Raw genomic sequence first — 14,305 nt, 5'->3', positions numbered from 1 at the left:
TACTGCCAAAAAATATCTTATTATTCAATTTTTGCTTCTTTTCATATAGCCACATTCAGCTGGATTTGGCACAGGTAAATAAAAAACTGGTAATCAACATACATTATTCCAAAATATACAAGGAATATAAATTGCAATGTGCAAGGAAAGTGCAACAGGGTGTATCCCCCAGATTGGAGGGAAAAGTAGGTGAAGAGAAGAATACATGAAGTACACACATCACCTTGTTCTCCTAATCAATGATTAATCATCAAAAATTCAATAGACCAACATTTTGGACTACATAGCACTCATCAAGCATTTTTGGTAATTATGCTAAATTCGGACTACTAGGTGAGACAATCTAGAGATTATTGTGATTGACTTCAAAAATTGAATATTTTGAGCTTTAAAAAAGAGGGGGGGAGGGGTCACAACTTCCCTTTCGTCCTAGTTTCAACAAGATCCCAATTGCGAGATGGCAATGTTTTCCTCAGGGCATGCTGCCTCTATCTGTGAAAACGAAACAGAGAGCCACTCCAAGAGTACAGTGTGCTGAAATCCCAAGGGATTATGATTTTAGCCAATATATAAATAAAAGGGAACATAAATTGCACACTTACTTATAATACATTGGAAGTGTGCAGTCTGTCAAAGGTCTGAACTTCAGATCGCCTAAGCAAACCTACAGACCAGAAAATACAGAAAGAACAATCCTTGGGTTATTCCTCTGATTGAGAGGTCCCTCTATGCCCGTATGTGTGCCAACAATGTTTGAGAAAGGAGGCTGTACTTACTGTGTCTTACTGTGAAAATGGATTTTATAGTGCAGTTTCCTAATGATTTTACTTTGGTTGTACCACGGCGTCCATATACGCTCCCTAATTCTGAGAGCAGGCGTGTTTTATTGCTCCTACTCTGGGAGCACGTTCATTTGGTTCTCATAGGTATGGGCCCAACCAGGAGAGATCTACCATCAGGGACCCCTTCCTTCCTGAACTCAGCGGTGCTGCAGTATGAGTGTTCCCTGACTGCCGCACACGACTGAGCGAGGTTGGTGCACGGGCTCCTTTTGTATGTAGAGGGAATGTGCAATCATCATGTGCAAGTCCAGCCGTTGCTCCATAGTACCCCACAACGGGCGGAAGCCTAGGTGATTCGGCAAAAGTATTGCCTGTGAGGATGCACAATTTTCCACAACATTCATAAGACATCTCCCAAATATTTTGCAGGTTGTGTTTAGGAGAGAAATAGATCTATATGCCTGGGGAGAATTTCTTCAACCCTTTTTAAATATAAGAACAATATTGTCCTTCTTCACTCATCTGGGATTATACCAGTCACTAATATTTTATTGAAGAGCATCGTCAGGACGGGGCCCCATACCTCTATGTAATCCTGGTAATAGTCAGCTAGAATCCCATCAGTTCCTGCTGCTCTATGTTGTTTAGACAGCTTGATGGCCTTCACCACCTCGATGCACGTAAATTGCAGCAGGCCATTGTGATCTGTTCTGCAGCCATTAGTAGAAGGAACCCCAACATTACTAAAATCTGTTTGCTCACTCTCTCCTTCTTTCTCATCTGAGCCATTATATAGTTTAGAGAAATGCGCCACTCAACAGGTGTCAAAAATCATATTCTCCAGTCCATTGGCACCTTATTCACATCCAACATTTCTAGGAGTTTTTCACCCTACTGGCTGCTTAGGCAATTCTATCTAATTCTATTTCCCGGCTAGCAAGAATTGTTTTATAATGAGCTCTTGCACATATAATTTCACTCCGGGATGCACCACTTTCTTTTAATGAGGACAGAAGTGCCCCTTTTGCTGATATACTGTGATCGCCGAACCAGCCTTTATCTTTCCTTTTCCGGCTGTTGGTTGTCTTCTAAATCACAAATGACTCCTCAAGCTCCCTAGTGAGTTTTCTGTAAATTAATACCTTTGCAACTGGGTTATCCTACTCGTTCAAGAGGAGCACGAATTCTGGTAGATTTTGCTTTAGTATTTCCTCTCCTATTAATGATTTATTTGCTGTTTCCCATTTTAGACTTCTGGCAGAGTGGCCCTTACAAGTGATTGCCGTCAGATGTTGAATGTTATTGCTGATTGATGGGCCCATGTACAGGTTGATGGACAGAACCAGGCCAAAGTGATTGCTAAAAAGGCCTTCATGAATACAAAATTGCTCTTTGACCACAATTTTATTGTCACAAAAAAATATTCAATTATACAGATACCTCTAGGACTCCTAGAGGTTACTGTCCCCGGGATGTCATCTGCCAATCTAGGTGTCCAGTCAAAGGATCAAAAACAAAAGGATAAAATACAATAGGGCCGAGTCAAAAGGACAGAAAAAAAGGTCGAATGTCTTTTTAAAAATGTTTTTTTTTGGTTTCCATATTGGAAAAAAAGTGTTTTTTACACCAAAAACAGAGGTTTGAGGGGGACCTGATCAGGTCCTTTTGACTTGAAACTATTGCATTTCGATCTTTGGTATTCGATCCTTTCACCCATAACTGCCAATTTACCATTCATTGATCTCATCCCCATTTTTGTGAGCCAGAGTTCCCTACCCTCCGGAAAATGTTTTGGATCCGACATACGAGGTGGTACAATGCCCAGCACCATGTCTTCCTCAAGGTCATATAGAGCTTCTGGTGGACCATTTCCTAATTTAATGTTCAGATCACCACCACATATATAAAGAGTATATCCTCATCAGGTTGCCTATTACAAAGCTCTTCGATTTCCCATTTAATCAAACTAATGTAGTCCATTGAATTTGTAGGACTGTGGCTATTATATATATTAGAAATGTATATTGATGTACCCCTTTCAAATATTAGTTCAAAAAGTTGCAAGGGAACATCCAAATGCCTGTTCACCTCTGTCATGATACAGTTAATGGACCCCTTAAAGAGGGTTTCCATCACTCCATAGGGTCTTCCTTTCCTTCTTTTTTTGCCTTCATTTATTGGATGTGAAGACATCAAAATATATATCCCCCTCGTCCCATGTTTCTTGCAGCAGGATAATGGAGTAGATATTTAAAATGCACTTGATTTCTGGATCTGCCAGCTTTCCCTTTTCCCTGCAATATTCCACACGGCAATTGATAGGTTCCATGGAATAGCTTGGGCAGAAGGTTGTTGCTGACTATTCCTACCAGTTCGAGAATGTAATGACCTCGGCTCCACTGTCAACATTGTTTCAATGCAGTCAGAATGCGCTACACCATTCCAGTTTGAACATTGCGATTGATGCTGTAATGAATTCCTCAACGCATGGAGCTCCCCGTCAGGCCCACTTAGGTCTGCTATACCAATTCTACTGCAACCTTGCCACTGAGAGCCAGTTGAGACGGCCGCATTCTCGCTCTCCCCCCTAGGCACACCTGCGGTGAAGCTGATTTGTAAGTGGAACTTGTGGGTTTATGCATTTACCCTCTCTGATGCCTGCTTCGACATGCATGCAGTAGTTTAAAAGATCGGACTGACTAAGTCGGCGCTTTAGTTCTACTCTCGTCAAATCACTGATAAATCGATTTGAATCGATGATCACAGCAGTACATAGAGCCGCCCCCTAGTGACTAACATCTGTACCTCTTCCCTCTACCTGTTCAGGAGAATTGTGCCCAGTGTGCCAAGGGTCATGCAGGTGACAGATATCCCGACTGAATGTCCTCAAATACCTTAATCCCCTTGAGAAATAAGGTGTCACAACAAGTTAACATACATGAACGATAATTCTGAGTTGTAAAACAAAAACAAACATTGCAGCCCTTATAGAACATACAATCCGATAAAATACGCATATTGGGAGCAGTGTAAAAGAAAAGTCATTCACACCTAGGACTTAAGTCAGTGGTTTCGACAATGTTCTTTAATAGGAATTGTTGTTGCCATGTGTGAATCCCATAAAGCAGCATATCAAGTTCGTTTCTCTCCATCCACTAGGGGGGCTTTCCTTAACCCCTGGGTTCTTTGTCCCCATCTTGGGTGGAATCGTTTGAAGACTTGCAGAACCTGCTATAAAGCGGTGGGGCTGTAAACGGTCTAAATCCTGCTTCTGCCCCCCGCCCACCTCCAGTTCCAAGCTCACTTGGCTGTTTTTGTTCCACAAGAAAATCAGCGGCACTTAGTATAGTCTGTGTTGCCATACAATGCGGATGCTACATGGGCCTGCATGACGGCACCACGCAGGACACCCCCTGACCCCCCAGTCCAACCCTGGTACCATTTCACTGGGATCCAGGTGCCCCAGTAGCAGGCTGGTTCACACGTTCACTCTTTGTCCTCCGAAGGTACCAGCTTGCTCCTGAGGCATGTACCTGACGAACTTCAATGTAATCTTTAATGCCACGGTCACTTATCAGCAGTGTTGTCAATATGTCTGTCAGGGTGCTGATGATCCCCAGGTAAGTATCCATCTCCCCAGCATCTCTCTCTCGTATATCCTGAAGGAGCCTTATCAAATCTTTCAGCTCCAGGTCTGCGGCTGATAACCTATTCAAATAGCTAGCAGAATATTTGAAGTATTATCTGAAGCCATGACTGTATCGCCACCTGGATTGTCTGCAAATTTTTGTTTATTTGCCCAAGATGCCAGGCTTGACGGGCAAACCGAATGACAAAGCTAGGGAGAACCCACTTCGTCCAAAAGCTCTGAATCATGATGGCCATCCAAAAAATGGTTGAGGTCTACCAAGAGATGCTTAGGAGAGCCCTGTGTTCTTCACTTTCCTTGCCGACACTACAAGCCGCTAGGCTGGTAAAATGATCCATTATAATATTAGAAATCGTCAGATTTGTTTTAAACCTGCTTGGCCCAGGCTAGACATCGGTTTCTGTGTGCACTATTGGTCACCCTACTGCCTTGTTCGTTGTAAGTTCCAGCCCAGGTCTCGAAGCAGGCTAACTAATAATACGTATTTCCACACCAGCTTTAATGAGATCTTGATCTGCTGTAGCTGTGTTTGCATCCCGTAGGCAGTTTTCATTATAATAATGATTGATTGAATGTTCTAAAGCCTCAAAAACTGATAGGGCCAGCTAAGGGGCCACTGCCAATACCAGTCGACCCTGGTTCCAAATCTGCCAAAACGTTTTTTGATTTGTATCACAAATGTGATGGTGCTTTTGATCTTGAACTTGCTTTTCGGCTTAGCTCTACCGAAGAAGGTGCTGCACCCCTTAATGGAGAATCTGTCATATTAATGACTGTCTGGTCCATCATAGCAGCCCCAGTTGATAGAGACAAGGTATTAACCATATTAGCCATCTCATGTTCAGATTTGGCTTCCATTAAGGTGATGCAGGTAGTACAGCTCACATGACCCTGTATCAGCCTCGGAGGGCGTCACAGTAACTCCGGCACCACCCAGAGCCCTTTGGTTGCATGCCACCCAATTAATCGTTGACTGCTTTGACAGCTTTGAGTACTTAAATGGTCCTACAGTTCTCATGCTCAGGTGTCTGCCGCTGCCCGGACCCCCCTTTTGGAGGCAGCTTGCACGGCCTTCCTTGGCTGAACTTTCACCACCATGACACACTAGCTCCTGTGCACCACAAGGAAGCTAAGAGCCCAGACTAGCGGGCCTGTGCCAGTTTATGAATCCCTCCGCTCCACGGGTCCCAGGGTCCTAGTGCGACCCCCTCATCCTCTGAGAATACTCACACAAGCATAAATAAAAGTACAGCCTAGATATGACAAGATATCAAAAGAAGTGGATAGAGCCTACACAGGGCTGAGCATACAGGGCATGCAAGACAAGCTAGGCAATAACCAGTGAAATACAATCCGACTTAGGCTGAGTCTGAGGTACGAAGGCAGTCACTGCGCAAGAAAACCCAAATCATGGGTACAATGGGCACAACAGAGTAGATTACACTCACACTGTCCAGTGCACTTGCAAACGGAGGCCCTGCTACAATGCAGGACACGTGATGCACTCACCGCTCACTACCATAATTCTGTACACCGTGCGGGGCTTCACTCAAAGTGCAGCGCTTCTCCGCTCATGGCCTACAGCTCACAGCTTCATTCAGGAGTTTAGGAGGGTCAAGAGCCCCAGCAAATCCAGAAGGGTCAGGAGGGTCCAAGTTGCCGAAAAGATACCCTGACCCTCACACTGTGCCTAACAATCGAGGACTCCACTCCACACAAATTTTGTGAGGAAAGAACCTCACAACAGCGCACATGACCGTCAAGTCGCACTGTCCACAGCATCAGCCACCCTAATTTCCTTGTGCAAGTCTCCTCACATACCATTTAGTGTGAGCTCAAGTGATTGGTGGGAGCTTTCTTGAATTCTAGTAATATACAACCTGCTATGCACCAGGGCCTACTGAGATCACTTGTTTAAATCCAATACAGAGACCAACGACGAGAAGATCTTCCTACAAAAGAGTGTGTGAGATACAGATTTGGCCATATGTGGTCATTGCCACTGCCTACCACAAAGACTGACGGCCAGACATAGAAATTACTCTTTTGTAAATTGTATCTGGAGTCAGGTATGACTCTACGCTTGAGGGAAACTGAATAGGGAAGCCCGTATTGGGTGGTTAGCAACCAAAGGTTTGAATTAAAGCAACTTTGAGACTGAGTTTCAAAACACAATCTCCCACACTTTTTTCTGGCTCTCATTACCTTCATAACTGCTCTCCTCAATTCTTCCTTTGCCACCTTTACCTTTTGTGAAGACTTCAAATATGATGTTATTCTCCTTATCCTAAAAAAAAAAACGTTTGTTTCATCCTTCACTTCTTTCTAATTTCCTACCCATTTCTCTAGTCCCATTTCTTTCAGCACCTCTGAATGCACAATATATTCACAAGTTTCTGCCTATCTACTTCCCTTGCGCCACTCTGGCTTTCAACCCTTGCACTCTACTGAAAGTGCTTTGAATCACTAACTTTCTATCTGCTCGTCATGCTCATTTTTCTTCCAACCTCATCCTACTTGACCCATCTGCAGCCTTTGACACTACTGATCACCCCACTTTTCTTGATACACTTTCATCCCTGGGCTTCTGTGGTGCTGTCTTACAATGGTTCCGCTTCTATTCGTCTAATCAAACCTTTTTCAGTGTCCTGGGCTGGTAACCCCCTCTTCAGTTTGCTGCTACTCAGGGTTATGTTTTGGCCCTCCCTGCTTTTCGTTCTACACTTCTTTCCTTTCCTCCATCATTGATACATTTGGCTTTTCTTTGATTTTCATTGTCTATGACTCCCAGATTTGTGTACGATTTTCCGCCTTCTCCAACTCTCTTCTTTTTTCTGTTATTTTCTCATTGTTGACATACAAACCTGGATGCACTCTTGCTTCCTCCTCCTAAATACCTCTAAAGCTAAAGTTCTCTTTTTCCCATCCTCCAACACCAGTCGTTCCCCTCCCGCTCCCGTAACTCTGGTCTTTTCGCCAGCCTATGCTTCCTGTTCCCCTTCTGCTCATAATCTTGGAGTCCTCTTCAACATGTCTCTGTCCTTTCACTCCCACATCGCCAACACTTCTCGCGTCTGTCAATCTCGTCTATTTAATATCTGCCAAATTTCTCCTTTTCTTTCTTTCAATGTGACTAAACTATGCATTTCTATATTCATTTTTTCACCATCTTTGCTATTATTCTGCTTTACGAATGGACATCCCCCACCTACCAGCTTGCTGTCTGTATTTCCTTCGTTCTTCTTCCCTTTCCTTTATCTATTCCTCTGTTCATTCTTTGTCTTGGCTCTCTTTTGAGTCTTGTTTTCTCTGTCGCTTCCTGACGGTTGTCTTCAGATGTGTGCATGGTCTTGCCCCTCCTTACCTCTCTTCACTTATCTCTCGTTTTTCCCCTCCCCGTTCCTAACACTCTCTGTACCAATTTCTCCTTGCTGTCTCTAAGCGCCCCCATGTGCACAGTTATGTTTCATTCATTCTCTCTACTAGCTCGCAATCATCCTTCATCGTCCTTACAAATATCTTGCTCTCGCTTTAAAACCTTTGTACTATCTTCTCCAGCCTAGTGAAAACTGTACATTGAGCCTCATTACGAGGTGGTAATTCCACAATAAATCTGCCAAAAACTAATTACTGTTATTGCCACTTGGACAAGTAGGCGGAATTTCCGCCTGATTACAAGTGGTGGTGTAATTCCCCATTTATTTTGTGTCCATTGGACCTAATGGGGCTTTTTTTTTGCAGAAGTACAGTTGTGGTCATTCTGCCAATTCTTTGGCTTTGACTGGGAAGATTTACCTCCAGGGTTTTGCAGGAGGTAAATCCTCCACTCGAAGCCAAAGCTCATAATTTGGCATAGTGGTAAAATTGGTGGTAACTCAGTTACTGCCAATTTTACTGCTTACTGCCCAACTCGTAAATTGTCTTGGCAATTCATTTTCTCTCCAATGTATTGTACTGTTTGCTTATCTTGTAAAGCGCTTTGGTGAAAAGTGCTTTATAAAATTAAGGGAATACAAATAAAAAACAGATATAAACGAAGGGCCTGCATTTCCAAATGATTGAACCTTGGAACTGGATACAAAGCACAGCAGAGCTGCCTAACTGAAGGGGCATCATGTGGAAGCGCTGCTGGTCCCTGCACTCTACTGAGAACGGTTATGATGGCAGAGATATAGCTGATATCTGTGGATAACAGACTGCTATTGATCAGGGCATGGTGTGGTCTTCCTTTCAGTTGATGGGGCCAACCGAGTAGCAAGCCTCGATCATGATCTCTTGCTCGACTGGTTCACTGCAGAGTGTGTGGGATTCAGATTGGCTATAGGTGGTCATGGCCGCTGCCGGCCACAGAGAGAGATTGTTATATTGGTCAGAAATAGATATGACCCATTTGTAAATGGCGCCTGGAGTCAGGCAATGTAATGGTTCATTTGTAATGCAATATACACGTGTGTGTCTCAGGGCGCAACAGGGCAAGGTGATGGGGGCACGATACTACTAGGACTTGTACATTCGGATAGTGCAAGTGCAGGTAGTGTGCTTGTTTTTTTTGTTTTTGATTTTTTTTTTGGTGTGCGCGGTCCAGGATTCCAACCAGTGTTGCCCTGCATGGACTTGCTTCCAAGAGCCGCGCGTTGCCACCGAGCTATCCTCCCATCCTTGCACTTGCACGATCTGAATGACACCTGGCCTAGTAGGATTGCTGTCTGTCTTCCCTTTGTTCCCCCTGCCTTGCCTCATCGCGCCTTGAAACACTTGTGTATAGGCGCGTTATAAATGCCATATCATATCATATCACCATGAGGGGGTCTGAAGCTACACTTGAGAGAAAGCCAGGTAAGAACCCCACAAAATCTGAATAGAGTAACCCCCAGTGTTTATGTAGGCACCAAAAGTTTGAATTAATGCAGCTTTGAGACAGAGTTACCGCTACAGAACACGATCACCCATACGTCTTTCTTATTCTCATTCCTTCATAACTGCTCTCTCTCAATTCTGCCTTTGCCACCCCCACTTCTCCTGCAGGCTTCAAACATGCTGTTATTCACCCTATCCTGAAAACAGCTTTTCTTCACTCTCCACTTCCTTCTCATTTCCGGTCCATTTCCCTCCTCGCACTTCTTGGAACGCTCTTGGAACGCATCATGTATTCTTCGGTCTCTGCCTATCCTGATCAGCATTCTCCACTTCCCTTCAGCACCCTGGCTTTCGACCGTTGTTCCCAACTGAAACTGCTACACCTCTAACTCTAACTAACATGCACCATCTTGGGGCTCCCAAGCCACACATTGAGTCACTCTGAGAGCACTTCCTTTGAAACGTCCGCACTGTCAGGGTGTTTTAGAATGTAGGCGTGCATGCTTACACTATCACAGGGTGGGCCTGCATGCGTGACTGAGGCACATGTTATGAAGTATACTCTACAAAACAATTGTGTAGCATGCACAATTGCATTGCACCTTTGCAATAGTACTGAATACAAAATGAGCGATATTTAAGAGATAAAGGATGTGGCTGTGGGGCAAAGCCAGCATTTATCTTTCATTGGGTCAAAAAGAGGGATCAGGGAACATCGATTCTGCAATTGGATTGCAATTGTCCTCTCAATCTGTTTCCAGAGGAATGGTAGGTGCATGTTTGGGCGATAATTGGACAGGTGCTGATGCCCTGTAATCCTGTTGATCATGCTCCCCTCATAAGAGTTGCCCTTGGTCTCTTTACCACAGATGCCACCAAGTCATCCAAGGATAGATGTTGGATGACCTGTAGCCAGGGCACTTGAGTTGAAATAAGGATCTGTTGTGCAGTGGCTAAAGGCATATCCTGGTTATCAGGCATCACCCAAGCAGGTCCAGAGTGTTACAGGGAGCTACCCCTGGGTAACGAGTAGCAGGCAAATAGCTAGTCACACATCTATGGGATGGAATTCACACTCTAAAGCTTTTTCCATTATACATGACTCATTATGCTTTAAAAGCCATCTATGTGTAGCCTAATATACATGTATACACATTCCAAAATGCACAGTGTTAACATCAAAAAGGTATGCGTGTATGGCGCCAGTTTGCCAGAGTAGTTAAATGCAGCTCCTGGTCGCTGTTGGTGTCATACTCACCAGGCTCAACTAGGCTAAAATCAAGAGCTACATAACATAGCTTCCAGCTACTGACAATGTTGAACTCTATGACCTTTATTGCTAATAAAATACGGCAAAATAAAGAAACACATTCTAATTTCTTCTGGATAATCCTCTCCAACAGCAGATCCACAGGAGAAAATGCCAGAATGCCACCAGAAAAAGGCTGAACAGCTTTTCTGTCTGGGAAGCAAGCACCGCCACATTCCAACTAGAAAGAAGCAGGAGGAGAAGGTGAACCCAGAAAAGATACACAAGGAATGCAGGTGGTGAAGAGCAGGAGCCGGGAAGTCCTCCATATGTATGTATGGGTAGCAGAGAGGATCCCCGTAACCCAGAACTATGGTCCATGGAGTATTGTCCAGATTGCAAGGATCCATACTTGCTGTCAGGAACTGAACGTTGCATGCCAGTTCTAATATTTAATAAAAGCCTTCATATCGGCAATGCTCTAATTTACTTATCTTTTTCCCCGAATAAAAATATCAAAATACTGTCTGTGAGGTGTAATATGGTACTAAAAATACATCCCATCTGTTTGGATAAAACAAAACTGCTTTTAAAGAATTAGCTCTAGATTGCAAATCCCACAACACTAACTGAAGCAAGAAACTTTGCGGAATTGCTTTGCGAAGGGACCCTAGATGTGTGGCATAGCCAATGACGAATCAGAAGGAACCAGACCCAGTATCAAGGTGTAGTTTGGAAATATAATCACAGAGTAAACGTAATAATACTTACTGATTTTCCTCTTCAAATTTCCATTTGCGACGGGTGCACACTTCTTTTCCTCTTGGGTGCCTTTGCCCTTCGATGAAAGCTGGGAAAGAAATGTAAGTGTGTTACAATGGTATCGACTAAGAAGCAATTCAAATGATTGGTTTTGAAATCAGGTTGTATTATGGGATGAGGCAAATACAAACGAGATGTCATATTCATTGAAGAATTGGTTACATCATTTTAGGATAACAATGCCAGAGATTGTTTTGACCTTACGTATACATCACAAATTCTCTTTTACATTACCCTTCCATGTATCAGCTTTGGACATAATGGGGGTAATTGAATCTACCCCATATATATTTGGGGTGATGATAACATTTTTTATGATGATATGAATGTTATCAATGCTTGGAAATGGCACAGTAGCAATCAGCATCATTGGCTCGCTAAGCGGCATCCCCCTGTTTACTTCAAAACACGTCTTCAACACTTACCACTTCAGCATTCACTTCATCAGACATTTACTTCTTCGCGCATTTACTTCTTACCTTGACTTCGTCTGTGTTTTCACATTGCCACGGTGGCAATGGCTATGGTATGGTTAGCTGAAAGGTTAGAGTCAAGGAGGGGTTAGAAAAGAAGGGGGTTGGTGGCCCTCCCCTATAATGACACATTGAATGTTAGAAGAAGTGATAGACTAAAGAAGTAAAGGTTTGAAAAGGTAAACGTGGCAAAGTGACTGCATGGCGAAGAGAACGCTGAAGAGGTAAAGACATGCATCCCACTAAGCAAGACGTCCCAAAGCTTAGGCAGACCTGGGCAGTCTGCAAAAATGGAACAAGAATGTTCACATGGAAGGCTACACAGAGTAAAGTTGATAAATGTAAAGTAAAGTTTATGATTTCTGTTAATGAATGATATAGTATAAATGTATTTTAGAATCTGCTAAATAGGAATATGTGTCAGTAAGAAGTGTATTCAGTAGTTCGTTTAAGGTGTGGTTCATCCAGTTCTGCTCGCGTGCAATGTTTGGGTAAGGAAACACAGGCACCAGAGGTTGGGAGTGATTTACCCAGGCAGACACCTTGTGGTCGTTAGGGAAAACAAGAGGGGCATCACATGCGTCTGCATTCCAAATGATCTTACTTCAGCACTATTCTACTCCTCCCAAGCCACATTTATCACTATCACATGTTAGGGGCAACCCTTTGAAAAAACCCAGATGTGTAAGGTTTATTTTTCTAAATTGTAGCTTATTGTGTTGACCATTTTCTATAATAACTAGGAACTCTACTGTTGGGCTTTGCAAATAGTAATTTGTATGCGAGTGTGAAATGCCCAAATGTAAAAATTGCCTTTACAGATGTAATTCCCTTCGTTAACATCTCATGTTAACAGATAGATGCAAAGGAATTTCCATTTGTAAAACTATAAAACATGTTTAATATTAGCACCCGTGGCAAACAATGAATCAACAGCCATTGGTAATGGGTGAGGTATCCCACTTGTGGTAATTCCCCACTGGCAGAGGCTTCGAACGATCAAGGCTGGCAGATGCTTTATGGCACAGCCTAATTTGCCTCATTTGCACGCTCATGCAGAACAATTCCAAGAAGAACCGGAGACGTAAACATAGAAAGTCTGGGTCTAATCTGGCTTGGATCTACTTATGATGGTCATAAAAGGGTTGGGTAACGCTTCAATTAGGGTTCCAACTGTTAAGTCTCTGGATTCAACATAAAGTTTCTGGGTTCTGCAATCCACCAATCGGGGACGTTTCTTGACCTCCATTGTCAGGATACAGTCACGTACAGTCTGGGGGCTTAGGTGGCTCAGTACTTCTTCCATTATTCCTGGTGAAACTGCTTCTCGCCCTCGATTTCTTGCAGATCCCAGTCTCAGGCCATATCTGCAATGTCATAATAAGTCTGAATGGTGGTAAGAGGTAGGGTTGTGGTATGCAAGGCTGAACCCCACAGCTTCCACCAGGCCACTGGTTGTGTGTGCTGGTGTCCGGTAAAGGGCATCAACTTGCTGTCCCGAGTCCCTGGCTCCAGTTTCCCACCCCCTGTTCTTGTATGCCTCCTCAATGACTTTCATCAGTCTTGTGCATAAGGGGGACTCTCTTGCACTTACTTTTCTTCCATCTACATCCAACTCCTTGATGCTCTGCCAAATGTTTGCACCTTCACCCCTCCTTATCGCAGACCTGACAGGTGGGTAGTGTGCCTACTTCTTTCCCCTCTATTACAGCTCCTCTATTTCCTTCCAAATCTCCAGTTCCTTTGGAGATTTTCCTTCTTCCTGTTATCACTCTGCACTCCCTCCTTGGTTACCAACTCCTCTTCAATTGCTAAAACCTCCTCCTTGCCGTTAGTGTCTGTCACCATCTCCTCAATCTCTACCACTTCCTCCTTTTCAGCCTTCACCAACGTCTCCTTAGACGTATCCCCTCCTTCTCAGATTTTGCCACACGCTCCTCAATCTTCTTTGCACATGCTGCTCAATCTTCACCATCTCCTTCTTACTCCTCAATCCTCTTCGTTGTCCTCCCCACCTCCTTACAGCTTACCACCTCTAACCTCCTCTGCACGCAGACTCCCTTCTTCCAAGCTCCTTGCTCAGGCACAGCCACCCTCACTAGTCTCTCCTGTTCTCCCAGGACTCTCCTCTGGTGTCACCAAACACCCTCCACATTCTGACAAGCCCAGTGGTGTGTATTTAGCTGTTTCATCCTGCGCGCAGGGGCTGTCCTGCTGAACTATAATCATGTGTTTTGGCTTGTTACATTTATAATAGGACTGGGTAGTTTACCCCAGCTGTTAAAAAGGTTGGTCACCATCTTGGGCATCTCTTCCACACACGTGCATAATCTGGTCACTTCGGTGGAGCTCCTTGCTGTGCGACGGTCCTTCATCTCACTCATCTTCATCTGTGGTCTAGCACACAAAACACAGTGCACGGAAATTTCAGAATTGAAAACTTCAGAGTTTTGTGTCTGACATTGTTCTGATC

At 43.9% G+C, this 14,305-nt stretch overlaps 1 protein-coding gene across 1 annotated transcript in view; it reads right to left on the bottom strand.

Annotated features, from left to right (window-relative positions):
- The window catches only part of RIC3 (RIC3 acetylcholine receptor chaperone), a 145,105-nt gene that overhangs the window by 99,603 nt on the left and 31,197 nt on the right, over positions 1-14,305 (bottom strand). The window contains exon 3 of the mRNA XM_069623729.1: positions 11,309-11,387. Coding sequence (XP_069479830.1) covers positions 11,309-11,387 — 79 coding nt within the window. The remainder of the gene's footprint in view (positions 1-11,308; positions 11,388-14,305) is intronic.

The sequence above is a fragment of the Ambystoma mexicanum genome, chromosome 11 (genome assembly GCF_040938575.1).
Source record: "Ambystoma mexicanum isolate Mex_15411 chromosome 11, UKY_AmexF1_1, whole genome shotgun sequence".
Classification (NCBI taxonomy): Eukaryota; Metazoa; Chordata; class Amphibia; order Caudata; family Ambystomatidae; genus Ambystoma; species Ambystoma mexicanum.
Note: the sequence above shows the minus strand (reverse complement) of the source record. Positions and strands in the feature narration are given on the sequence as shown.